The sequence below is a fragment of the Bubalus bubalis genome, chromosome 8 (assembly GCF_019923935.1).
Source record: "Bubalus bubalis isolate 160015118507 breed Murrah chromosome 8, NDDB_SH_1, whole genome shotgun sequence".
NCBI classification, from domain to species: Eukaryota; Metazoa; Chordata; class Mammalia; order Artiodactyla; family Bovidae; genus Bubalus; species Bubalus bubalis.
In genome coordinates, this window is record NC_059164.1 from 108,981,747 (window position 1) to 109,006,631 (window position 24,885).

The window sequence follows — 24,885 nt, forward strand, 5'->3', positions numbered from 1 at the left end:
AGCTACAGCAATTATGTCACTCTGACAAAGGAAAAAAAGAAAGAAAAAAAAAAAGAATAGACCAGATTAAAGCGTATCTCAAAGATCATCCACTTCTGTGCATTTTGCCCCTCATCATGACCTCATTTCCATCAAGTCTTTTAAGAGAGTGAACAGTTATCTTTCAAGGGGTAAGTTCAGTTCCAACTTGCTGCTTGGGTGGGCCCTTAGGACTTGAAGAAGATGCAGAGAAGATTAGAAAAAAGCAGATTTGAAGGATATCACACTAATTCTGAGATCAGAAAAAAAATCTGACCTCACACCATCAATTATAACATAAGCAGTTAAAATGAAAGATTACATTACCAAATTTATGAATTATTAAAGAAAATTTCAATTATGTCTATCTACTCAACATACTAAAGCAGGTATATATGAGCTAATTATACATGAGAGATACTGTTAAATAAGACATAAATGGAAAAGCCATTTTCCTTCTCTCCTCCCCATTCTTGGCTAAATGCTTATCAAGCAGAAAGTTCAATAGACCAAGAAATCATTAAATATTAGATTATCACATAAATACCTTACATATTGTTAAATTATAATACCATAGTTATTTAGGTGTTGATAGAATTGCTATCCTAGGAGAACATAAATATATAAAAGAGAAAACATTTTTTAGAAGAAAGAACCATGTTTACACTGAAGCATGTAGTTAAAGCCATCTCTGAAATTCATTTAACAATTATCACACAGATTAGAGTGAAATAGAATTCATTCTTGGTTTCCTTTAGATGATATAAAGCACCACTATAGGTCCTGTGATTTTCTTCAACTCTGCATAAGCAAAAGAGGCCAGACCATTTCCTATTGCCTGATAAGGCACTGCAACCTCACGGGAATTAGGAACACCATAAACTATGGAATCTAGCTTTAAATGTTTGGCAGTAACTCTGCAAACTAGCTGAAAACGTTTAGGCAGTAATTATCACCTCCACGCCTGCTCCACTCAATACCTTCCCCACTGCAAACTGAGGACATAATAAATAAATTGTACAGAGATTTAAGTCAACTCAGCTTCCTGGATGGAGTGAAAAGAATGTTCTCAGCAATGTGTAGTTTCAAATCAGTGATGGTAACTCCTACAGTTAGAACACTCATTGTTCTTATTTTTGTTTATTTGCTTTATTCTTAAAATGTCCAGATTGTCAGAACAATGTACCCTGTTTGCTTTATTATGCTCCCTGGTCTAACTAGGCTACTAGTTTAATGTAATGCTTGTATTATGTTTTAAATGCTCTTGATGCCATTCAACTTTCTCAGTGGGCCTGGCATTATCAAAAATTGATAGGAGGGAAATGGAAGTTGAAAGACCAAGAAATACTTAAGGAAAATTTTGAAGATTTTAGATGTTTGGGCATTCAAAAGGTAGGCATTACATAGTATAGCATTTAAAGAAATATTTTTTTTTCCCTGATTGAAGCCTTATTTTTTTAATCCAAAAATTTTTGAATGAATTTGTAGTGTAAATATATGGAGGAATGAACTTGACTTCAGTATAGAATTTTGTATCATTCATTTGTATCATTGATAATAATAACACTCTATATGAACCAGGGGTATTATATAAATTATTTATAATTCTTAGAATAATTTAATTGGTATAAATACAAATCTAATCTTATAAATGAGGAAATGAAGTATATATTTTGTGAGTATGTCAAAGAGAGTTGCAGAGCTGAAACAAAGACCCAGAGACCAGATTCAACAACCATCCTATAAATGGATTCCTGGAGGATCACCTGACTCTCCTTTCTGTGTGATTGTAACACTCAAAAGTCATTCACTTAATATTATTGTGTTTTGGGTGTTGTAGTTTTTTCTTTTTAATGTTATTATGCCTTGAATATAACTTTTGTTTCTTGAGGTATTTTTTGGTAACCTATTTTTTTAGCTAGTTTTAATCTCTCGTGTTTTTTTTTTTTTAATTTTTTTTGTATAGGTTTTGCCATACATCAACATGAATCCACCACAGGTATACATGTGTTCACCATCCTGAACCCCCCTCCCACCTCCCTCCCCGTACCATCCCTCTGGGTCATCCCAGTGCACCAGCGCTGAGCACCCTGTATCATGCATCGAACCTGGACTGGCGATTCGTTTCATATATGATATTATACATGTTTCAATGCCATTCTCCCAAATCATCCCACACTCTCCCTCTCCCACAGAGTCCAAAGACTGTTCTATATATCTGTGTCTCTTTTGCCGTCTCGCATACATTATCATTACCATCTTTCTAAATTCCATATATATGCATTACTATACTGTATTGGTGTTTTTCTTTCTGGCTTACTTCACTTTGTATAATAGGCTCCAGTTTCATCCACCTCATTAAAACTGATTCAAATGTATTCTTTTTAATAGCCGAGTAATACTCCATTGTGTATATGTACCACTGCTTTCTTATCCATTCATCTGCTGATGGACATCTAGGTTGCTTCCATGTCCTGGCTATTATAAACAGTGCTGCGATGAACAGTGGGGTACATGTTGTCTCTTTTAGTTCTGGTTTCCTCAGTGTGTATGCCCAGCAGTGGGATTGCTGGGTCACAAGGCAGTTCTATTTCCAATTTTTTAAGGAATCTCCACACTGTTCTCCATAGTGGCTGTACTAGTTTGCATTCCCACCAACAGTGTAAGAGGGTTCCCTTTTCTCCACACCCTCTCCAGCATTTATTGCTTGTAGACTTTTGGATTGCAGCCATTCTGTCTGGCGTGAAATGGTACCTCATTTTGGTTTTGATTTGCATGTCTCTGATAATGAATGATGTTGAGCATCTTTCATGTGTTTGTTAGCCATCTGTATGTCTTCTTTGGACAAATGTCTATTTAGTTCTTTGGCCCATTTTTTTAATTGGGTTGTTAATCTCTCATGTTAATAAAACTCTAATTTTAAAATCAAACTGAGACATTACAAATATTGAACTTGCTTGAAAAGTTTTTGAATCTACAGAAACCTAAAAACTGCACTCACTGCTAAATAATTATAGTTTAGCCATCATTCCTTTGAGTAATTAGGTACTTTTATAGGTGCTTTGGGAAGCTGTGCTTTTTGCTTCCCTCGTAGCTCAGCAGTAAAGAATCTGCCTGCAATGCGGGATTCCTGGGTTTGATCCATGCGTTGGGAAGATCCCCTGGAGAAGGAAGTGGCAACTCACTCCAGTATTCTTGTCTGGAGAATCGTCATGGCCAGGGGAGCCTAGATGGCGACCGTCCATGGGGTCACAAAGAGTCAGACATGACTGAGCGACTGAGCACAGACAGGCATAGGTGGTTAGCACTAGAAAGTCATAGATGTGGACTAACTCTTCTTCTCTCTCTGTCTTTTGCTCACTTTTTTTCTTTGATCCTCCTCTTTCTTGTCTATAATCATGATTAGCTTTGACATCACAACACTTTAAAGATAAATGATAAGACAATAAAAACATATGTCAATTCTAACAGCTTTCTTCTTCCTTCTTTAAATCCATAATATTAATAAGAAATGACCATACAAATTGATATTCAAAGGATATGTATTTTTCTTCATGTCTGGTATTCAGTAATTCCTGTGTGAAAATAAATATTGCATTTTACTTTTCAAAGATATGGCATTTTTCTGAGGATGCTCATTTGAAATTATGTTTTCCTTAAACTGTGAGATCATCAAGTAATGGGAGATTTTTTTAAAGTAACCACTACATAAACTGTGAGTTGGATTTGTCGGAGCTAAATCACTAAAATGCCATAGAAAAAGGTAATTTTTAATTGAAATTATGGAAGGATATTTATTCTAGGTTATGTGATTCATACATATTAGACCATAATCAATTGAAAGCTAGTGTCCAGAAAGTGAAGAATGCAGTAAAGATTAAGATCAGATCTTATATTCTAAATATTACTTATTGGTTTAGTCATTTTCCTCCCAGTTTCCTAACCCTGATCATTGATTGCAAAAATGTTTTACACATACATTAAGACCACCTTTTTACAACTTTCCATTAATATTAAAAGAATAAATCATTAAACATGAATTGTTTACTAAACCAATATCTTCAGAAAGTGTAATCTAAATAACACTAGCTGTCACACATTTATCTGAGACCTCTAAAATAGATTGGAAATTTGAAAGCTACTTTTAGTTTATGCTATTTTCCTCAAACAGGCTTTCTTGCAATTAATATTTGATTATAATGGGAAGTATCTCACTGTGCCTAAGGCCAATTAGCATTGCCAAAGGCCCAGACTCCAGGTGATTTTCTGCACAGCAGAGGCTTTCCTATAAGACTTGACCTCATTCTGTTCCTCCTTACTAGAAAATGCATCCCAGACAAAGCCTATATATCCAGGTACTCAATTCTTGGAGTATACCATCAGAGTGGCAAGTGAGACAACTTTTTCTGGGGGAATTGACTGATTTCTGGGCACAGTTGTACAACTTGATTTCTGGGAAATTATACTCCAAAGGCCACACCCAGAAATATGCCAATTGTTTCTCTACTTATTGAAAACTCCTGAATATTTTCATTGTTTCATTCAACAGCCACTTTAGGTGCGTGCGTGTATACTCAGTCATGCCTGACTGTTTGCAATCCCATAGATTACAGTTACCAACTTTGAGGACAAAGTGTTATCTGCTTACTCAGAGGTATAATCACAGTATCTAACACAATGTCCACAATAGTAAAAACTCAACAAATATTAAGACATAAATGAATAATAAATATATTGCTTGTGAAGCAATAACTTGTTCAGATTATGGGGTCATGTTAATATAAAATGAGCCCAATAATTTCTGTAGAAGAAGAGAAGAGGACTTGGGTGATGGGAAACAGGGATCATCTATCAGTTCATACTTTCTATTACTTTACTTCCAAAATAATGCCCCTTGACCATCTATTTTCCTCAGCATGTTTTTGTTTTTTCTTTCTGATAGTTCAGCCTATTTAGTTTTACTCTTCTCAAACTTTGATTGACCTTATATCAAATGGAAGAAACATTTTGTTTGATTATATACTGTCTTTATTTGCAAAGACAATGTAATACACATAAGATAGTCCATGTTTACCATATCTAATTGCCTTCTGGTGGAACTATCCTGAATCTACTGTTTGGCTTGTCAATTTTACAGGTTCCTGAAGGCTGATCAGGCCAAATAGGCTTAGTAGTTCCTACCTTCTCATTAATAGTTTTAATTAAAGTCAATAAGAAGCTTCTTAATAACTAACAATGCTAAAGATGAACTGATGCGGAGATGGTAGCATTAGAATCTAAAGAATGTGTGATCCCAAACTATTAAAGTCTTATTTCTTTAAGTATGATTATGAATCCCAATATCCAGATCAGGTTAACAGAAATTTGAAACAAAAGTAGTTGCATTACAAAGAATGTGACATTGTTAACTTTCAAACATGGGGAAGTTCATTGAGCATGAATGAAGGCAGATTCTTAGCTCACTCTGACACGAAACATACAGCACAGTGGTGTTGCAGGGTTACATGTGTGTCATTAAAAAATGTTATGTTTTGTTTGTTTTTACTCCTTGAGAGAAATGCTTTCAAACTTGTCAGAATGCTTTTTGGAGGATAAAAATACCCCCAGGTATGTTATTTTCTATTACAAAACAATTAAGTAGAAATACTCAGCCATTAAAAAGAATACATTTGAATCAGTTCTAATGAGGTGGATGAAACTGGAGCCGATTATACAGAGTGAAGTAAGCCAGAAAGAAAAGCACCAATACAGTATACTAATGCATATATATGGAATTTAGAAAGATGGTAAGGATAACCATGTATGCGAGACAGCAAAAGTGACATAGATGTACAGAACAGTCTTTTGGACTCTGTGGGAGAGGGAGAGGGTGGGATGATTTGGGAGAATGGCATTGAAACATGTATAATATCACATATGAAACGAATCGCCAGTCCAGGTTTGATGCATGATACTGGATGCTTGGGGCTGGTGCACTGGGACAACCCAGAGGGATGGGATGGGGAGGGAGGTGGGGGAGGGGTTCAGGATGGGAACACGTGTATACCTGTGGCAGATTCATGTTGATGTATGGCAAAACCAATACAATATTGCAAAGTAATTAGCCTCCAATTAAAATAAATAAATTTATATTAAAAAAAAAGAAATCTATACCCAGCTCTTTTTGCTCAGTACCCTAAGAAACGGATTCAGTTCAAACCCGCTTGAGATAGATAGCCACTGAATAGCATCCATTGAGATACTGAAATGGCCATATTTTCAATTGTTTTCACTTCTAGTCTTCTATAACACGACTTTGGTGGCATTTAGGGCAACAGCTAAAATAGACATACATTGTTTAAAAATTGACTTCTGAAAAGTTGTGCTCCCTCATGTTTTTTTTCCCCCCTATGATGAGTTTTTTGGGTTCTTACAAATGATTGACAACAGTTCCCTACTACAGCATCTTTGCAAGTGTTCACTGAAGTCTGACAGTCTGCGGAAATTAAAACAGAAAAGGAGCGTTTTATAGTCCATAAGAATGCCTTTCTTGTATCACTTGATAGGAGGCGAGTTTATAGCATGAGGATGCAGTTTCCCATGTTTGTCATCTGTTGTGTGTCTTCATTTCCCAGATAGTACCCAATCTGCAGTTCTTACTAGGACAAAAACAGCCCTTTAAATCAATAAGAAACAAAGCTCTATTAAAGAACGCTGATTCAGCCCCATTACCACCATACTAATTATGCAGCGAACACACTGTACTGTTTACAGTGGACCTTTCTGAGACCTAACCATAATATTCAACTCAGAGTCTATTCCAGGAGTAGCCAAGTCTCCATAAAATGTTTATTTATCTTGAAAGGCGAATGCTTATTCATTGCATAACACCCAAAGACATCGTTCCTCCTCTTTTTTCCTCCCTAAACATCGTTAGATAGTTAGATGACCAATAATTCTTAACGGTGTCAGTAGAGTCAGTGAAAGGATTGGTTCTGCAGAGACATAAGCATCCCAGTACTATTTGTAGACTGGCTGGAAGGAAACTGTATGGAGGATGGGGTGTGGAGAGGTGTGACTGGGGAGAAGAGCCTGAAATTTATGACTGAAATGATCTGAGTGTGAGCAGAAAATCTGGGTCTCCCCAGATATTCGCAATTCTCAGTACTTGCAACACATCCGACACCCTGAAGTAGTTATCCTTATGCCCGCTTGTTTCAGTTTTGTGTTTGGGTCTGTTTGTGTGCGCGTTCGCCCGGATGGAGTTCTCCTGGCCGCAGCGTGGGTTGGGTGTACGCGTACATATGTACCAGGAGGAATTAATTACATATTGAAAACATCTGCATTAGCAGCGTCTGCAGTTCGCGCTGCTCCTGTCGGGATGCTAGGCTCCGTCCCTTGGTGTTAGGACCACTCGGAAGACCTGCCTGTCGGACTCCTGATTCTGGTTCCCAAGGGGGGCCGGAGCTCCCGGAGCCTGTACCATCTCTTGTCTGAAGGGGAGGAGAGGCGGCTGAGAGAAGGCACCCGAGCGCAGGGGTGGTGTTTCCTGCAGCTGGGGGGTGGGGGGGTGGAGGAGAGGGGCGCCAGGGTTGGAACCCGGTTCCGCGATCACCCCGCGAATTCCCAACTTCGGCCCCGCCTCCAGCCCGGGGTGGGGGAGAGGCGCGCGCCCCCCTCCTCGCCCCCGCCCCAGCCGATGGACCCGGGCCCGTGGGCTCCTTCTCGCGGCTGTTTCCCCGCGAGGCGAGGGCAGGGCAGAAGGGCTGTGACAACCAGAGGGGTACGGTAAGGAGGAGGAGGCGGCGGCGGCGAAGGAGGAGCCGGGGAGGGGACTGGAGCCGCGGGGAGAGAGAGCGGGGAGGGCTTGCCCCCTCACCCCACCGCCGCCCCCTGCCTCGCCCGCCGCCCCGCTTCCCTGGCGCTGCCGGCGGCGGCGGCGTCTCCAGCCCTCCGGCCGCGGGGAGATGCTGCCCCGCGCCGCGCCGCGCTGAGGCCGTGCGTGCGCCCGCCCGTGGCCGCGGGGCTGCGTGCTCCGTGCGCGCAAACACAGTCCCTCCATGTGAGCTGCCGGGCTCCCGGGAAGCCCTCCGAGTCCCGCTGCCCAGCGGCCGGCCGGGGAGCGCTCGCCCGCAGCGGCAGCATTAGCACCGCCGCCGTCCCCGCGCGCGCGCTCCCCGCATCTCCTGCATCCTTCGTTCTTCTGATTTTCCGCCTCGTCCCCTGGTGATTTTTCTTTTTTTTCCCTGAGAAGGAGAGGGCGGGGTAGGAGTCCCCTCCTCTGTTCCTCCCCCCGCCTCCCGCTTCCCCTCCCCCGCCACCCGCCTCCTTTTTTTTTTTTTTTTCCTTCTCGGTTTGAATTCTTTCCCCCTGACATTGGTTCGCAGAGCAAGAGGCGAGACAACACGCGCGGAGGGAAAAGGCAGGCTGCGATCGCTCTGCTGCTCCGGACTGGAGCCCGGAGCGGGTGAGCGCAGAAGAAGGACGAAGGAGGGTCTTGGCTTTTTCCGTGGTGCCCGAGGACGGCCCATCGCCCTCCGAGAGACTGACGGACGGACGGCGCCTCTCTGCAGCGAGCCTTTGGAGTACCGCGAGCCGGGAGGCGAAGGATGCCCGGGGCTCGGGCAGCCCACTGCGGGGCAGCGCTGTGGCTCGGGCTGCTCGGTGGCATCTTCTGCAGAGCCTGGACGGCTCCCGCCACGTCCCGTAAGTAGCCCTTCCGCCGCCTCGCTCTGCGCTGGAGCAGTTTCAGTGCCGCATTGATGTTCCACCCGCCCCGGGTACCAACTCCGAGGAGGTGCCTTCGCAGGTCTCGCCCGGCTGATGCGTGTGTGTGTGTGTGTGTGTATGTGTATGTGTGGTTAGGTTGTCACGCACTTGGCGGCCGCTGCAGCAGGGGAAAACTCCAAACCCCGCGCTCCGGGCTGCAGGGAGAGAGAGGGTGGTTGGTGCTGGTGATGTTTCTAGAAAGTTGTTTGTGGTCATGGGGATAGGTTGGCGGCCGCTTGGTTAGAGTGATACAGTGTCGGTGACGGCTTCTTAGGAGTTCTCTCTCCACTTCGGTCTGTTTGTGTAGACGGAGTTCATTGCCTTGGGCTTAGGTAGGTCAGGGAAGATGAAAAGTGAAACCGTGGCAAAAATAAGTTTATTTATGGTTTTAACTTTAAATGAGCACGGCTTCGGGAGTGGGAAAGGAGCTTATTTTGAGCATGTTGGACACCTATGGACTTCTGCTTGTCACCCCCACCCCGAGTTAATGACCATTTAGTACTTGTTTATTAAAATGAAACACAGTGAATATAGTATTGTAACAAATCGCTTTAATTTCCTGGCAATGGAGTGTAACGCAGTCTGGAACTTGGGACAGGCAATGCAAAATATCTCTAATGCAGTAGTGAACAGATTTCTTGAGAGTTCTCTGGAAAAAAAAAAAAAATGATGCTATTCAGTATGTTTATCTCTGTGTGTTTTAGCTAGCTTTTTCTGAAAAAGATTGTTCATTTGTTCGTGAGGTTAGAAAGAATAGAAAGCAATGGAAGATCCCAGCCCATCTTCTGCATTGCTTTAGAAGTGCGTATTGTGCATCTACAGAGGAAATGCATGAGCGCTCCTTTGGCTCAGAAAGAGTTAAGCACCAGAAAGATTGCCTGTAGGATGATAGGGTGATATTCATAAGAAATACTTGTTTCTGAAAATGAATGAGTTGTTAAAGAATCATCATGGAGAGTTTAGGTTTTGAAAAATAAGTGTTTTTCATGTAGGAAGAAAAGTTTAGTGTTTTCCAGAATTCATATGTGAAGTATCTCTATCAGATCCTAGGATTCGTTAAAATATCTTCATCCATATGTTAATATTAATGTTCTTATTCCAGTGTATAAATATTAATAAGAATTAACATTGAAAACTGACTTTATAAGTTGCACTTAAAAACCTACTAAGTAGTAATATCATATGATGATCCAGATTTACTGTTTTGACAAATTTTCCCAAGTACAGTATTTGATTCCCTTTCATTTCAAGATATCATTTCAAGATAGAGAAGCCACTAAATGGTAATCTAAGTTTGTAATGAACTTGAAAAAAAGTTTTAGTTTTTTCACAAAATAGATTAGACATAAAAATATGATGTTATTAATATTGAATGCCAGTTTTATAGATTTAAATATAACTTATGCAGCGTTAATGCTCAGTGTTCCATAAATATGTAACCAGCTACTGAGAAAACTATTCTGATGAAATTTCAGTTTCCATGTCAAGGTCTGGTTATATAGAACTAGTTGCCACTTTTCTCGAAAAATAAGCTCATTATACGTGAAATTTGTTGTGTTCACGGACTCAAGGCCCTTAGAGCCAGACTTTTTTCCTGAGTTCTGTACTTCATTTTTCTGTATACTTTAATTATAATGGATCCATCTGAAAAATTCATGTGTCAAGAATGGCTTACATGCAGTCATTGGGTTACTATATTTTAAGAACCGAAAAGTTGTCATTTCCAACATACATTCTTAGTTCGTATACCTTAGAATTTGGCTACAGGGAAGAACAGAGACCATTACTTTTAAGATAGGTAATAGTTTTGTTCAATTATTCAGGTTTATTTATTTAACTCTTATTCCTCATTTTTGAAAAAAATGTGTAATGGTTTAAATAATATGATGTTTTCTTTCATTTGAATCTAAATTGTGGGACCAAACTCAGAGTTGCCCCCATTCTAGAAATGAATTAAACAATAAGAGTGATTTCAATTTTACTGATTAGAACGAGTGTCACATACTCAGTACTTTAAATCTATACTTCTACCCTTAATGAAAAGTTTTGTTTATATAATATATGCAGCTCTTAAGAAGTTTGAGAGTTAAATTCTTAATACTAAAAGCACCCAAAAGAGAGAAAAAATGGTTAACTACACGAATCTAAGATAATGAACAACTCAACCAGGAGAGGTCATCACAAGACAAAAAGTAGTCTGAAAACCTAAAAGTAATGTTTTTATTTGGTACGCATTTAAAAAATATGATGACTATGGATGACTATGCTAAAACTTATGGTTCCCAGATAACTTTCTAATATGATGGATGTTTTTGGAAGATACAGTTAATATTTTAAAATTTCATAACAACATCGTTTCAGATATGCATTGGCTTCTGGCTTATTTCTTCTTCCCTATTATTGAACTGTATATACGAAGGCTGTTTCTGTTAATACTGTCTTTTTTATAACTAAACTAAAATAAACTTTAAAGAAGCTTATCTCTAGGATTAAGTAGAAATGGATTTTAATTTCTTGGCAGATAGTGGAAATGAGCTGCTGCTGAGCCAATGGAATCAGAGAGCCTTGCTTCTTGTGAATGTATGTGCACAGGGCACATATGTAAAGTTTAAGTTGAATATTTTACTCTTAGGTAATTGCATTTATTTGAACACATTTGAAAGACCCTGACAGAACAGTTCTAAATGATGAGAAGCTTGAGCTAGCATTTATTGAATTTAGTTTATTCTTAAAGTCTACTGAATTTTGACTTAAATAGTGCTTTCTAATAAAAGTTGCTTTGCATTATTTTATATAGCCATTAAACTATAATTTCACTGACTGGAGTATTTGAAAAGTGTGGGTTCAATTGATCAAATACTTTGTAGCAAACATGTTTTTACTTATATAAGCACAAATGTATATAAATATTTATATATACATATGTTAAAATCCTTTAAATACATTTTATATAATATGTGTGATATAAAATGTATAGGGATACAATATTATTTAATATAGATAATATTATATATTTATTATATCTAAAATATATGTGTATTTATATGTTTTCTAACAAGTCTCTCAAGGGGTTTAAGTTGCTTGCACATTTATAGATAGATCTTTTCATGTGCAATTATTTCAAGTAACTAAATAAACAGTATTAAAACAGTAGTAAATGTGTCTTTTTTCTCTCTTTAGTTCACATGCCAACCTTAAAATGGTATCTTTTAAATAGTTGAATTAAATGTAAAATATATAAGTAAACGTGAAAGCAAATACTATTAGTTATACTGAGTTTGAACATAGTAATAAATTTGTCTTAATTAAATGAATTTAATTTAAAAAGCGCTTTAGGTCAGTAAAATTTATTGATTGAAAACCTAACATTATTTATTTAATCCAAATTAATGAAAAGAAAAATATTATTCACTCATTAGAGATAAATAAATGATCCTGATTTCATTGTTCAGCAAATTGGGATCTTTGTCTAAATTTTCTCTTTTAATATTGATACATGGAAAAAGTGAGTAAAAAAAGCAATCCACAGATTCAATATAGTTTTCATTAACTTTTAAACAAGTATAAACATACAACACATCATCTTTAGACAAATAACACCAAAATTGTTTGATGTACATCATATATATTTTAAAATCACATTTCTAATATTTTTTCTATTCTAATTGGCAGGACATTTCAAGGTCTATAACTTCTTTGAGATTTTAAATCACTTCCCTTAATTATAAATTCTTCCAGAGAAAATCTTAATAAGTCTTTAAAAGTGAACTAGTAAGTCATCTTGTTTGATGTATCCTTTTCATGATTGAAACATAAAAAGAATTCGATGTACCGCCCCTTGGCTTGCTTCTCTTTTTTAAAGGAGATTTTATTTGTTGTAAATGTGGTGAAGAATAAGGGGAGATTCTTACTTCAAATCCAGTGGGTGATTATCTTAAAAATATTAAACACAGAGAGAACCACTTCTGTATATTGTCTCTGTAGTGATTGATTTTAATGGAATAAAGAAGCAAATGGGTAATTTCAAAGTTTTCCCTTATCTCATTGATTTGAGAAGTGTTTTAGTTTATCATTTATCACTGTGTGCTAAGTTAAACAATAGAGTGCATAATAATATAAGCCTCAAAGTCTAAGGAAATAAAGGGATGCATATTTATAATCAATGTCTGAAGTTGAGTGTTTGAATGTTTCTAGATAAATACATATTATAAGATAAGTAGGTTGTCGAAAACTAAGATATATTTCTATAATCATCTCCTATTTGGTCATGGAAGAAATTATGTGTTTAGTTTTTCCATGTTAATATGTAAGAATAATGATAAAGTGATCTTTGTATAGGCTTTAGCTTTTCAAATGAGACTGATACAAGAGAATACTTCTCAACAGAATGATCAGTTAAAACTGCATCTTCCCATCTCCTGGGATCTTTAGAACCTGCCTGTTTTAGTTCTGATCAACTAGAGATTGTTGGTATTTGGAAGTGCCCCCTCTTTCTCTGTCCTAATGTTTTCTTTTATGTGGAGAAAACTGCGCTTACAACCTTGTTAGCCTCTATGTCTGCTGTTCACTCATCCCACTCCAGGTTAGGCGGAGTGACTTAACCTATTAGGTGGCTTTGGGAGAAGAACCTAGTTTAGCTGAGCCCTTCCACCTTCTTTCTTCCAGGCTTTCTGCAAAAGGTGTAGTAGGTTCTACTAAAATACGTGTAAGAGTAGGCTGTGCCTCTGCAGTAATTTCTGTGGTAATATGAGGAGTCTTATGATGTTCAGCTCTTCCTATGGATACAAGGCCTGTTTAATTTCAGAATTAAGGTTAATGCATCCCATGGTTGCCACATAGTGAAGGACTTTTCTTCCGTATCCACAATTATTATGTAAAGGGTGATATTTACTCTCCATCTGCGACTTCTTTTTTAATCAAGAACTCAGAGACAGAAAGGAGTGATGTTTATTGTCCCCTATCAAACCCCAACATATTAAAATTGCCAGTAATAAGCTTATATAGTATTGAACTAAATGAACATGGTTAAAAACCAGTGGTGATTTAAGACTTGTTTTTCCTCCTGGAGGTTGAGTTGGAGAATTGACTTACTGCAACTATGATCTCCAAGTTCCTCTATTCATTGCTTCATATCTGCATGGTTCTATTAGTGATATTTTATTTTATAGAGACATTTAAAAGAAAATCATTTGTTTATCTGGGGTTTAAAACACACATCTTGGTTATAGACTTTAGTAGCTCCATATTCAATTCCATGCTGTCCGTTTAAGCATCAGGTTAATTTGACGTGTCTTGAGTTGGTTGTTTCTTCCTAATTTGTGTTCCTACTACACAGTCATGAAGAGTTGGATGATTTGGATCAGTTATTCTACAAAAGAAACAGAAACATTTGGACTTTGAAGACAAAGTTGACTGATTTCCTTGATTGTAAATTTCGAAAAGAGCTTGTTAAATTCTTACTTAGTTCATTTTGGGGGTAGACTATTCATAATAACAGCTTGAAGTAACTGAATTTTTTATAGCACTCCAGATTTTAAAACCTCCCCTGATAGTAGGAAATCTGGAAATAAAAATGTATTCGTTGGCTCTGAGTTTGCTTCTGAAGAGATCACATTTTTGGTATACTATAAAAATGCTGCAGAAATACAGGCAAGCTCCCGAGGGCCGTAGTCAACATTTTTCCTTATGATTCACGTTTGTTTGAAATACTCTCGTAAACATACATAGTGATATATTCTTAAATGTTTTTATATTTAGGAAGGAGGTAAAATTAGTTCCTGAGAATATTTCTTATCAGGAAAAATGATCCCCAAAGATATATAAGGTTCTTCTTCCTGTTTGCAGTTCACTCCTTGGTGGGTGCACAGTCTTACTAATCAGTTTGTATCATAGAAGAGGGTGAATGAAGGTTAACCTTCATAAAGTCAGGCTCCCTGACTCTGTCTTGTGTGGTGCGTCTACATTGGAATAAGTTATAAAAAGTTTAATTAAATCCAATAAGGATTTGCTCACTTCTGTGCATTATATGTCATGTTGAAAAAAGTACATAAAAAGACAAATTTTGCCTTGACTCCTAATTTTCTCCTAGCCACTCTAACAGTGTCAACTAAGTCATTCAAGTACGAGATTGTTTAAAAAGGAATGCACAGGCAAAGTAAGTACCTGTGCTCTGAATTAACAAAACAACTTATTCTGGAGTAAAATAGTACCATGCTTTGCCAAAGAATACATTTACCTGTAAGAATATTCTTTTAAAATGGAAAGTGTTTATCGTTACTTGTAAAAAATGCAGACTCAAACAGTTATTGTGAACTAAGGTAAATTGTATATTGATTAAAATGCATCACTCAACTCATTTTACTAGGTAGTCATCTCTTATTAATGTGAATCAAGGTATTAATCAACCTAATAAAAGCAAATGTTTGCTTCCATATCATATACTTAGTAGATGATATACATATTGTGCAAAATATGTGAACAGAAGGACTACATGAAAAAAAATCAGCCTAATTATGTAATGTGGCAAAATTTTAGCATATTTTAGGGATGGCATGTGTTTAAAATTTGGTAATTACACATGAATAATTTCTTCATTAAATTACTTAATTGTTAATAAATTTAAGCTTGCAATTTATATGATGCATGTGGTATATTTGAAACATTTTTGATTCAAGCAAAAATATATCTGGAAAATCATTTATGAATGTCAGTTTTTCAAATGATTAAATGAATATGTTATTAGTTTAATGATTTTAATGTCAGCTGATCTAAGAACATGTGATCCAGACTTTTTTTCCTCCCTACACACTCATGGCCACAATAAAACATAAGTTTGATGCCATCATCAAGATAGTGCTGCTAACCTATTGTGGCATTTTTTTCTCAGTGAGTCTGAATACGGCCACAAAATCAAATCCTTCTGGACACAATCAACCAGGTAACCACATAAAATCTCATCAGATTTGATCTATAAAATAAAACTTTATTTTTTACTTATGTAGGTTATCATCACTGGAGGTTTTTCAGCTGACTTTCGTTAATGAGAAGCTATACTCGTTACTTAAATCACATGATTAATATGCAGTGTTATCACGTGGAAAAAATACTTTTATGTCTGCTTTATACAGTAGAAGAAGTTGTTAATGGTGGTGATGAAATCTCCAAGAGTACAATTTCATCGTACCTGATGCATGTCTGTAGTATATGTGAGATTTACTCAAGTATCTTAACATAGGCATGTCTGTTTCTCATGGCTTGTTTAAAGCAGATTCTAGCATTGTTGGCTATCTGGAGTATGGAAGTAAGAATAACCATTTTATTGTGTCAGTTGACAAAGATAATTCTGTCAAAGATGTCAGTGTGTTGTTATTGGGTATTTACGTTGCTTCTACTATCTCCTGCATTGAAAGGCAGATTCTTTACCACTAGCGCCACCTGGGCAGCCCCACAAATATAAACAGCCTCCTTCAAATATTTATATGCTGATGTATTTGTGTGCAATTGATGTCAAAACTGGAATGCTTGTTCAACAAGTATATATCATTTCTCTAATAAATGTTTCCTGATTGAGTTCTAAAAACTCATAACAATTGCCTTTTCAGCACCAGTTAGTGTTCTTTTCCAGAACTCTAGGCATCAATAGAGATTATTATGCTTTAGATCTTTTTTCCAGTTGACATGAATACTGACATTTGTTGATTGCATACTTCAGGTCAAGCGGTACTCTCTAGATATATTGCTGTGCTGTGCTTAGTTGCTCAGTCATGTCTGAGTCTGAGATCCCATGGACTGTAGCACACCAGGCACCTAAGTCCATGGGGATTCTCCAGACAAGAATACAGAAGTGAGTCGCCATGCTCTTCTCCAGGGCACCTTCCCAACTCAGGGATCAAACACTCCATTCCAGCGAATTCTCCTGCATTGCAAGCGAATTCTTCTGCATTGCAAGCGAATTCTTTACTGTCTGAGCCACCAGGGAAGTATGAACTCATTTAATACAACAGTGCTCCAACTTGCTGATAAGACAGTGAAGGCAGAGAAGTAAAATAGCTTTCCAGGCCACTTGTATGATCTGTCCACACAGTCTGTGCTCCTAACGATGGTGCCGCTGGCTAGGTGAAATATTAAGTCATTGATTTCCAGTTCTCTATAACTGAGTTTCAACTTGCATCTAGGCAGTATTTTAAGGATTAATTACCTGCTTATGTAGATTTATAGGGAAAAGAATACCTGTCATCATAAAGTTTCTATGTCAGTGATAACATTGAATGATAATAATGGAAACAATGTTATATATTTTAAACCTCTTCATAATGAACTGATTTTACAATGGAATTCTATCTTGTGAAACTATTTATTTAAAGGTACAGAAAATATTTGTTAAAATGTTTTGTCAGATAGGAATAAAAGCTATTTAGAACTGGTCTTCAGGAAATTTTGCGGTATGTATCCAGAACTGCAAATATTATTGACATTACCAAAGGTTAAAAGTTGATACCTCTGTCATCTATAACCAGTGTTTTGAGGATGAATTTCAAATGATAATTAATCATAAAACTTTTCTTGAGAGTCATGTCAAGAGGAAAACTTCTTTATCTTTAATGGCTATGGGAAATTATTTGTCTCAAAATATTTGTCAGTTCTAATGCTTAAAACCTCTTGTACCTATTCCTCTTTGTCCATCCCTGTGACCACAGTTCTAGTTAAGATTTCCAGCATTTCCATCCAGACATTAATTTAGCAGCCTCCTAGTATGTCTCCTTGCTCTTAATCATTCTCCTGTAGTTTATCATTGATACATATGCCAGAAATACTTTCCCCAAACACAAATCTTGTCATGTGCTCCACTTCTCTGGCCCTTGTCTGTCCCTTTGATGTAATCTCCCCAACCCAACATTTGCCCTCCAGAGCCTTGTCATACTGCAATCCTTGCAACTTCTTCAATACAACATGCTGCTTCTAATCACATTTCTTTTATGCTGTCTTACATTCTGTTCCCTCCTTCTGAAATGCCTTTTCCTATTTTGTATATGCTGATATTAGAAAAATCTAACACATGGCCCAAACCTCAGAACTTTGGAGCAGACTGGAGGTACCATCACCTCCCTGTGGTGATTTGGTCTAATTGCAGGCAAAATATCAAGAGGATGATAAGCAGTTCCTTTGCTATTTGGACTTCTAAGGGGTAGACCAATGACAGATAATGCAAGTTATCTTCAATTATCTAATGTTAGAATGAGAAATTACCCAAATTGCTGACACTTGTCATGCAGTGATAAGCACAGATACTTGTTTATCATTATTTATACATGAATATTAATCTATCAAGGGAAATAAACCATGCTGTGTCAGCTCTACAATGTCTCAAACCCTTTTGCTACATGGCTCTATTTTATAGCATTTTCTATACTTCATTTAACCCATATGGTTGGTCAGACTCATTAAAAGACAAGCATGAATGCCCTTTTCAAAACACGCTATTTCAAAGAAATACCTGTAATCTGCATGTAAGTTGAAGACAGATGTCAACAAAATAATTATTGTGCTTAACAGGTACTTTAAAGAGAGTGCCTAAGTTGTCAAAAAATCTTGTAAATGATAGAGTAGTTGCAGAGAAACTTGATAATTGCATATATTTAGCCATGGCACTCCATCCCAGTACTCTTGCCTGGAAAATCTCATGGACAGAGGAGCCTGGAAGGCTGCAGTCCATGGGGTTGCTGGGAGTTGGATGCGACTGAGTGACTTCACTTTCACTTTTCACTTTCATGCACTGGAGAAGGAAATGGCAACCTACTGCACTGTTCTTGCCTGGAGAATCCCAGGGACGGGGGAGCCTGGTGGGCTGCCGTCTATGGGGTCGCACAGAGTCGGACACGACTGAAGTGACTTAGCAGCAGCAGCAGTGTATATTATCCAGCGTATTAGTTGATATTGTCAAAGTTGCTGTGGGATGTTCAGTGAATTTCATTTTGATCTTTAACAGAACAAGAATATTCTTTGATGAATACAAAAAATAATCACTTACATTCTATGCGTTTATATTTTGAATTAACTCTTCCTGTCCGTACATTTGAAACTTTGTACATGCTGCACCTCATCCTTAAAATATCCTCCAGCCTTGCCTTTTCAAAGTCTGCCATCCAGCTAAACCTGGTTAAAAATTTGTAAGCTTTACAATGATTCTCCAGCACTACCTGCTGATAATACAAGTGACTCCTGTTTAACCCCTGGTCTGCATGGGCACAGCCTACATTTTGTTCTTAGGTTAATACATATATGTGTGCCATTGTATCAAAAGAGCTAGACTTCAGTATATATCTTTTACCATATATGGCACTGTACTAGTTGCATTGAATTATCATATAAAATTAGACAGTTACCTTTATTTTGGAATGCTCAAAGCATAAGGGTGCTCAAAAAATTAAAAACTCACAGATTTCACATTTATACAGTTTTACTTTTATCAAGTTATCCCATATACTAATACATAATCTACATTTACATAAATTCATGCCATTAGTTCTAGCTGGGCTTTAAGGTAATAATAGCTTAGGATCTACTCTATAGTCTATTGCTGTAAAGTATTTGAAGACAGATATCATTAAGTCTGATTAAATTTTAAGTCACTATTTTATAGGTGGCCAATTAACATATCAAAGATTAATATAGCTGTTAAGAGAAAACATTTTGATTTATATTTACTTATAGCCCTCAAATGACCTATAACATTTCTGGGTACATAAACATAAATAAATATAATCTGATTGAACTGATAGATGAGTTCTATATATATAATTATGCAAATAGCTAGATTGTAATGACATGTAAAGATTTCTTTTATCAGTTCTACTGATATTTCAATAGCTAAATGCAATGTCATCAGTAGTATAATTTTAATATAATATTAGTTACAATAAAGTTTAGCTGTAAGTAATCATTCTTGTCTTATAAAATACTGCCTTAAAATGGACTCGTCTGTATGAACAACAATAACAACAGCAAAAAGTAACAGAGTATTAAAAGTTATTTTAAAGCCTAATTTACATCTTTTATTTTTTTAAAATGGAAAGGCAACATCGTCTTGAATTTCAGTTTATTGTGTGTTCTTTGCCCAAAGTATATTAAGAAAATATTACTGCAATTCGAGTAGTCTTCATATCATGGAAACATGCTTTATTGTTACATAATTATTGTGTACAGTGATCTGAAGCATTTCAGTTTTACAGAAAGTGTATCATTATTAAAGTGCATCATTACTGCACATTTTTAGATGTGAAAAAATGAGAGTAATATATCCAAATGTAAAAGAGATTTCAAATTGTGTAAATAAAAATGACACGTTCTTCTATTAAATTGACTTCAATGGAGCTTTCTGTAAGAGGCTTTCAGATCTGTTTGTTCATCTTATATGTCTGTAATTGTAGTATTTAGAGCGCCTCATACTGCGTTTGTTTCTACAAATTGAACTTTCAAATGACTAATGTGCTAATGGTGGAGCCAAAGATGAATGGAGCTAGCAGCTGAGTTACCGGCCTGCAGAAGTGGCCTGCGACAATGTCGCCTGGGGAGTAGTTAAAAAATAACCACTCAGAAACATGCATGAAGATTAGCTTGTTTTGGAAAATTAGTGACCTAGGTCTGGACCTAAAATGATTTCTCATTTTTTTATTTATTATGCTCTTACTAATCTTTCATGTAACACATTCAGTTTATAAAGTGAATGTTTATAAGATGAACATGCTACTCTTAGTGGGAAAGATTAATAGTAATATAATACCACTTGAGTCAGTGATTCCATCCAATCATCTCATCCTCTGTTGCCCGCTCCTCCTCCTGCCTTCAATCTTGCCCAGCATCAGGGTCTTTTCCAGAGGAACTGGCTGTTTGCATCAGGTGGCCAGAGTATTGGAGCTTCACTTTCAGTGTCAGTCCTTCCAATGACTATTCAGGGTTGATTTCCTTTAGGATGGACTTGTTTGATCTCTGTGCTGTCCCAGGGATTCTTGAAAGTCTCCTCCAGCCCTGTGCTTCTGTAAGTCATACATTTTATTTGTTTCTTTATCTCTCATTGCAAAATTGTTTTCACTGTCCTTTTTTGTAATGTTCAACCTTAGCAAGTTACCTTAAGTCTCTTTTATTTATTAGGTATGTTAGAATTTCAATTAAAATTGCTCAGTCACTCCAGAGGCAAGTGCATCAGTAAGTGATTAACCAGATCCTCTCTGTTACAACTTTATAGTTGGAACCTAAAGAATGAGAAGGAGCTACATAAGGGAAGAGAAGAGGAGAAATGTTCCAAGCAGAAGAGAACAACTATGCAGTCACCACATTGGCCAAGTTTGGACGTTCCTCTGATTGGGATGTAGCTCATGACTTTGGAATAAGTCTTTTGCAAAACAGATGAGAAAAAATAAAGTTTTGCAAGAGTAAATAACACTGCCTGATAGTTTATCAACCAATAGAGGGAAAATACATTTTTGCTGGATAAAATAGAGAATATGCATGTATTATCTTTAGTAAGAGAATAATGTTTTACCAGTGTTGTTAAAAATAAGCATTAAGAAACCTCACAATCTATGAATGAACTTGACTATCAGCCAAGTCAATTAATTTATGATAACCAAGAATATAAGTGGGGAAATTATAGTCTCGTCAATAAAAGGCGTTTGGAAAACTGGACAGCCGTTTGCAAAAGGATGAAACTGGGCCACTATCTTAACACCATACACAAAAATCAGCTCCAAATGAGTTAAAGACTTGAATGTGCCGCCTGAAGCTGTAAAACTCCTGGAAGAAAGTGTAAGTGATAAGCTCCTTGACTTTGGTCTTGGTGATGAATTTTTAGGTCTGACACCAAAAGCAAAGTGAGGAAGTAGGATGACATCAAACTAAAAAGATTAAACATAGCCAAGGAGCCCATCAACAAAGTGAAAAGGCAACCTTCAGAATGGAAGAAAATGTTTGAAAATCCTCTTTATCCACGGTTTCTCTTTCCAAGGTTTCGCTTAACTGAGGTCAGCTGCAGTCTGAAAATATTAAATGCAAAATTCCAAAATAAGCAAGTGGTAGGTTTTAAATAGTGCACCATTCTGAGTAGCTTGATGATCTTCCATGCCGTCTGGCTCTGTCCCACCCAGGACATGAATCATTGCTTTGTCCAGCACCTCCTGCCCCTTAAATACTTAGTAGCCAACCTGGCTATCAGATCGACTGTCCCGGGTTCAGTTTGCAGCACTGATCGTGGCAGTGCTTGTGTTCAACTTACCGAGGTTGCTAAGACCTACAGTAAGAACAAGTCTTCTATATGTACAGAACTGTACAGAAGGAAAAAGAAATATGTGCTGGTTTTTATGCTGGACCTCAAATTGCAAAAGATATGGACCTTCTGTTACAGTATATTATTATAATTGTCTATTAGTTACTGTGAATCTCTTACTATGCCTGATTGATATATTAAAGCTTCCCTATATAGGTATATATAGGGAAAAAGCATAGTATGTATAGGGTTGGTACTATCTATGGTTTGAGGCATCCACCTGAAATCTTAGAATGTATTCCCTGCAGATTAGTGGGGGCTACTGTTTTCAGTAAGGGGTTAATATCAAAATATATAAAGAACTCATGGAGCTCAAGAGCAAAAAAAACAAATCATCTAATTAAGACTGGACAGAGGATCTGAATATTTTCCTGAAGAAGACAGAGAGCTGGAAAGCACATGAAGAGATGCTCAGCAACAGTAATCATCAGGGAAACACACATCAAGAGGACAATGAGCTATCTCCTCACACCTGTTAGGATGATAGCTATCAAAAATAGAAGTAACCTGTCGGTGAGGAAGCAGAGAAAAGAGAACCTTTGTGCACTGTTGCTAGGAGTGTAAATCTGTGCATTTACTATGGAAAACATTATGGGCATTCTTCAAATAATTAAAAATTGAATTACTCTATGATTTAGAAATTTTACTTCTGGATATTTACCTGAAGAAAATGAAAAGACTAACTTGAAAAGACACATGCCCTGCAGTATTATTTATAATAGCCAAGATATGGAATCAACCAGAGTGTTCACTGAAAGGAGAGTGGATAAAGAAGATATATCACATATATAGTAGAATATTACTTAGCCATAAAAATACTGAAATCTTGCCTTTTTGCCACACAGGGTAGGATCTCACGGATATTATGCTAAGTGTGATAAGTCAGCGAAAGAGAAATACCATATGATCTCACTTATATGTGAAACCTAAAAATCAATATAGTAATAAATCAAGCACGTGGTTACAGAAATTAGACTGGTGGTGGCCAAAGGTGGGGAGTTGAGGGCATAGGCAGAATGCTGAGCTAGATCGCAAGGTACTCACTTCCAGTTATAGAATAAATAGATCATGGGGATGTGATGTGCATGGTGACCATAGTAACACTGTATTACATATTTGAAAGTTGCTAAGAGGGTAAATTTTAAAAGTACTCATCACAGGAAAAAAAACTGTAACTCTGGTGATGAAGGTTAACTAGACTTGTTGTAAGCGTTTCACAATATTTACAAATATCTAACCATTTTGTTGTCCACGTGAAACTCATACAGTGTTATGTGTCAATTATACCTATTTTTTTTTTTTAAAGAAAGAGAACATCTTGCAGTCTATGAATGAGCTACACTATCATCCAAGTTGAGTGTCTGGAATAAAAAGCATATGTATTACTACACATAGACTATTACATAAATTACTATTACTGCATAGAGAATATTCTGCATAGATTTGGGGGTAGGGTGTGTGGGAATAAGGTGTTTCTTCATTGCCATTTAAAAATATATGCCATTTTCTAAATTTTTTGGAAAACTTGATCTGTTTCTGTTTTGCTTTGCCTTTTTTTTTTTTGTAGTTTTAAATGAAAAGTAGTTGAAATCTATTTTGGTTTCAATCTGAAACAGTAAATTTGGCTAGGTGAACTTCACTGAAATAAACAAAAATCAGAATAATCTATGAGTGTTTTATGTTTGTATGTATGCAATTTATTTATGTATGTATTTGTTCATTTATTCACCGCCTACGAATCTTAGATTCAAGGGGTTGTCTCTGTGTCAGCATTCATAACTCCGTTATTATCTGTGGCAAGATTTCTCTACTGTCAAAGCTGAATTCCTTAAATATGTGAAATAAATATCCTTAAATATGTGAAATAATATCCTTTACTGTGAAAGGATATCTCATCCTAGAATCTCCTAAAATAAAGATCACTGTCACATAATGTTCTATAGTCACTGCTGAAAATTATTTTTCTACTGGACACCTGCTCAAATGTGTTGACATTAATTTGGTGAAAGTGTGAATTTTTTATAAAGAATTTACATATTATTTTGGAAAAGTATCCGTTAATGCTTATTAGCACAGATTTTCATGTAAGAAAGGCTGGATTTGGTTGTTAGTTCTGTTCCTCGGTGACCATGGACAAACCATCTAAAATTTGAGCCTCAGATTTCTGATATTTAAAATGATGAAATAAGGGTACCTTCATGAAAGGCTTGCTATAAGGATGAAGGACAAGATGTGTAGTGAGTGGCACATCATGGTAGATTAATTTTAATAATTTTGTTATTTTTTAATGCATTTGATATTTATTATACAGTGTTTATAATGCTAGACTATGTAGATATTGCAAAATTATGTGTGATTGTCGCAGACATTTGTTTCATAATTTAGTTGGGAAGCTGACGCTTAACATTTGGAATAATTAGCAAAGGTAAGACCAGTATTTATTATTTAATTTTCATGTAATACCACATGTAAATGGTCAACAAGGGAGGTAATATCTCATTTTCTTAATGAAAGAATTAACTGAAGGAAATCGTGCATATATCATCTATATTAATTGAATTTATAATTTGTTATAGGTGGCAATATAAGTGGAGCTATACACACAGCGATGTTAGTACTTAAAAGTCATTTGTTTTCAAAGTATACTCTTGTTAAAAAGTAGGGGAGAAATTACTCAAGCAGTATAAAATAATTAATCTATTTAGGAGAGCCCATTTTACAGTGTAGTAGGCATTCCATTACCTTACTCAAAAATGTTTCTGAAAACCCACAACATGTGCAAATTAGAGAGCTTGTGGGCA

General features: G+C 36.7%; 1 protein-coding gene across 1 annotated transcript in view; it reads left to right on the plus strand.

Moving 5' to 3' along the window:
- The first annotated feature begins 8,373 nt into the window (after positions 1-8,373).
- CNTNAP2 (contactin associated protein 2) overlaps positions 8,374-24,885 on the plus strand; it is a 2,308,807-nt gene continuing 2,292,295 nt past the window's right edge. The window contains exon 1 of the mRNA XM_025292067.3: positions 8,374-8,703. Within this exon, the coding sequence (XP_025147852.3) occupies positions 8,607-8,703 (97 nt within the window). The 5' untranslated portion in view covers positions 8,374-8,606. The remainder of the gene's footprint in view (positions 8,704-24,885) is intronic.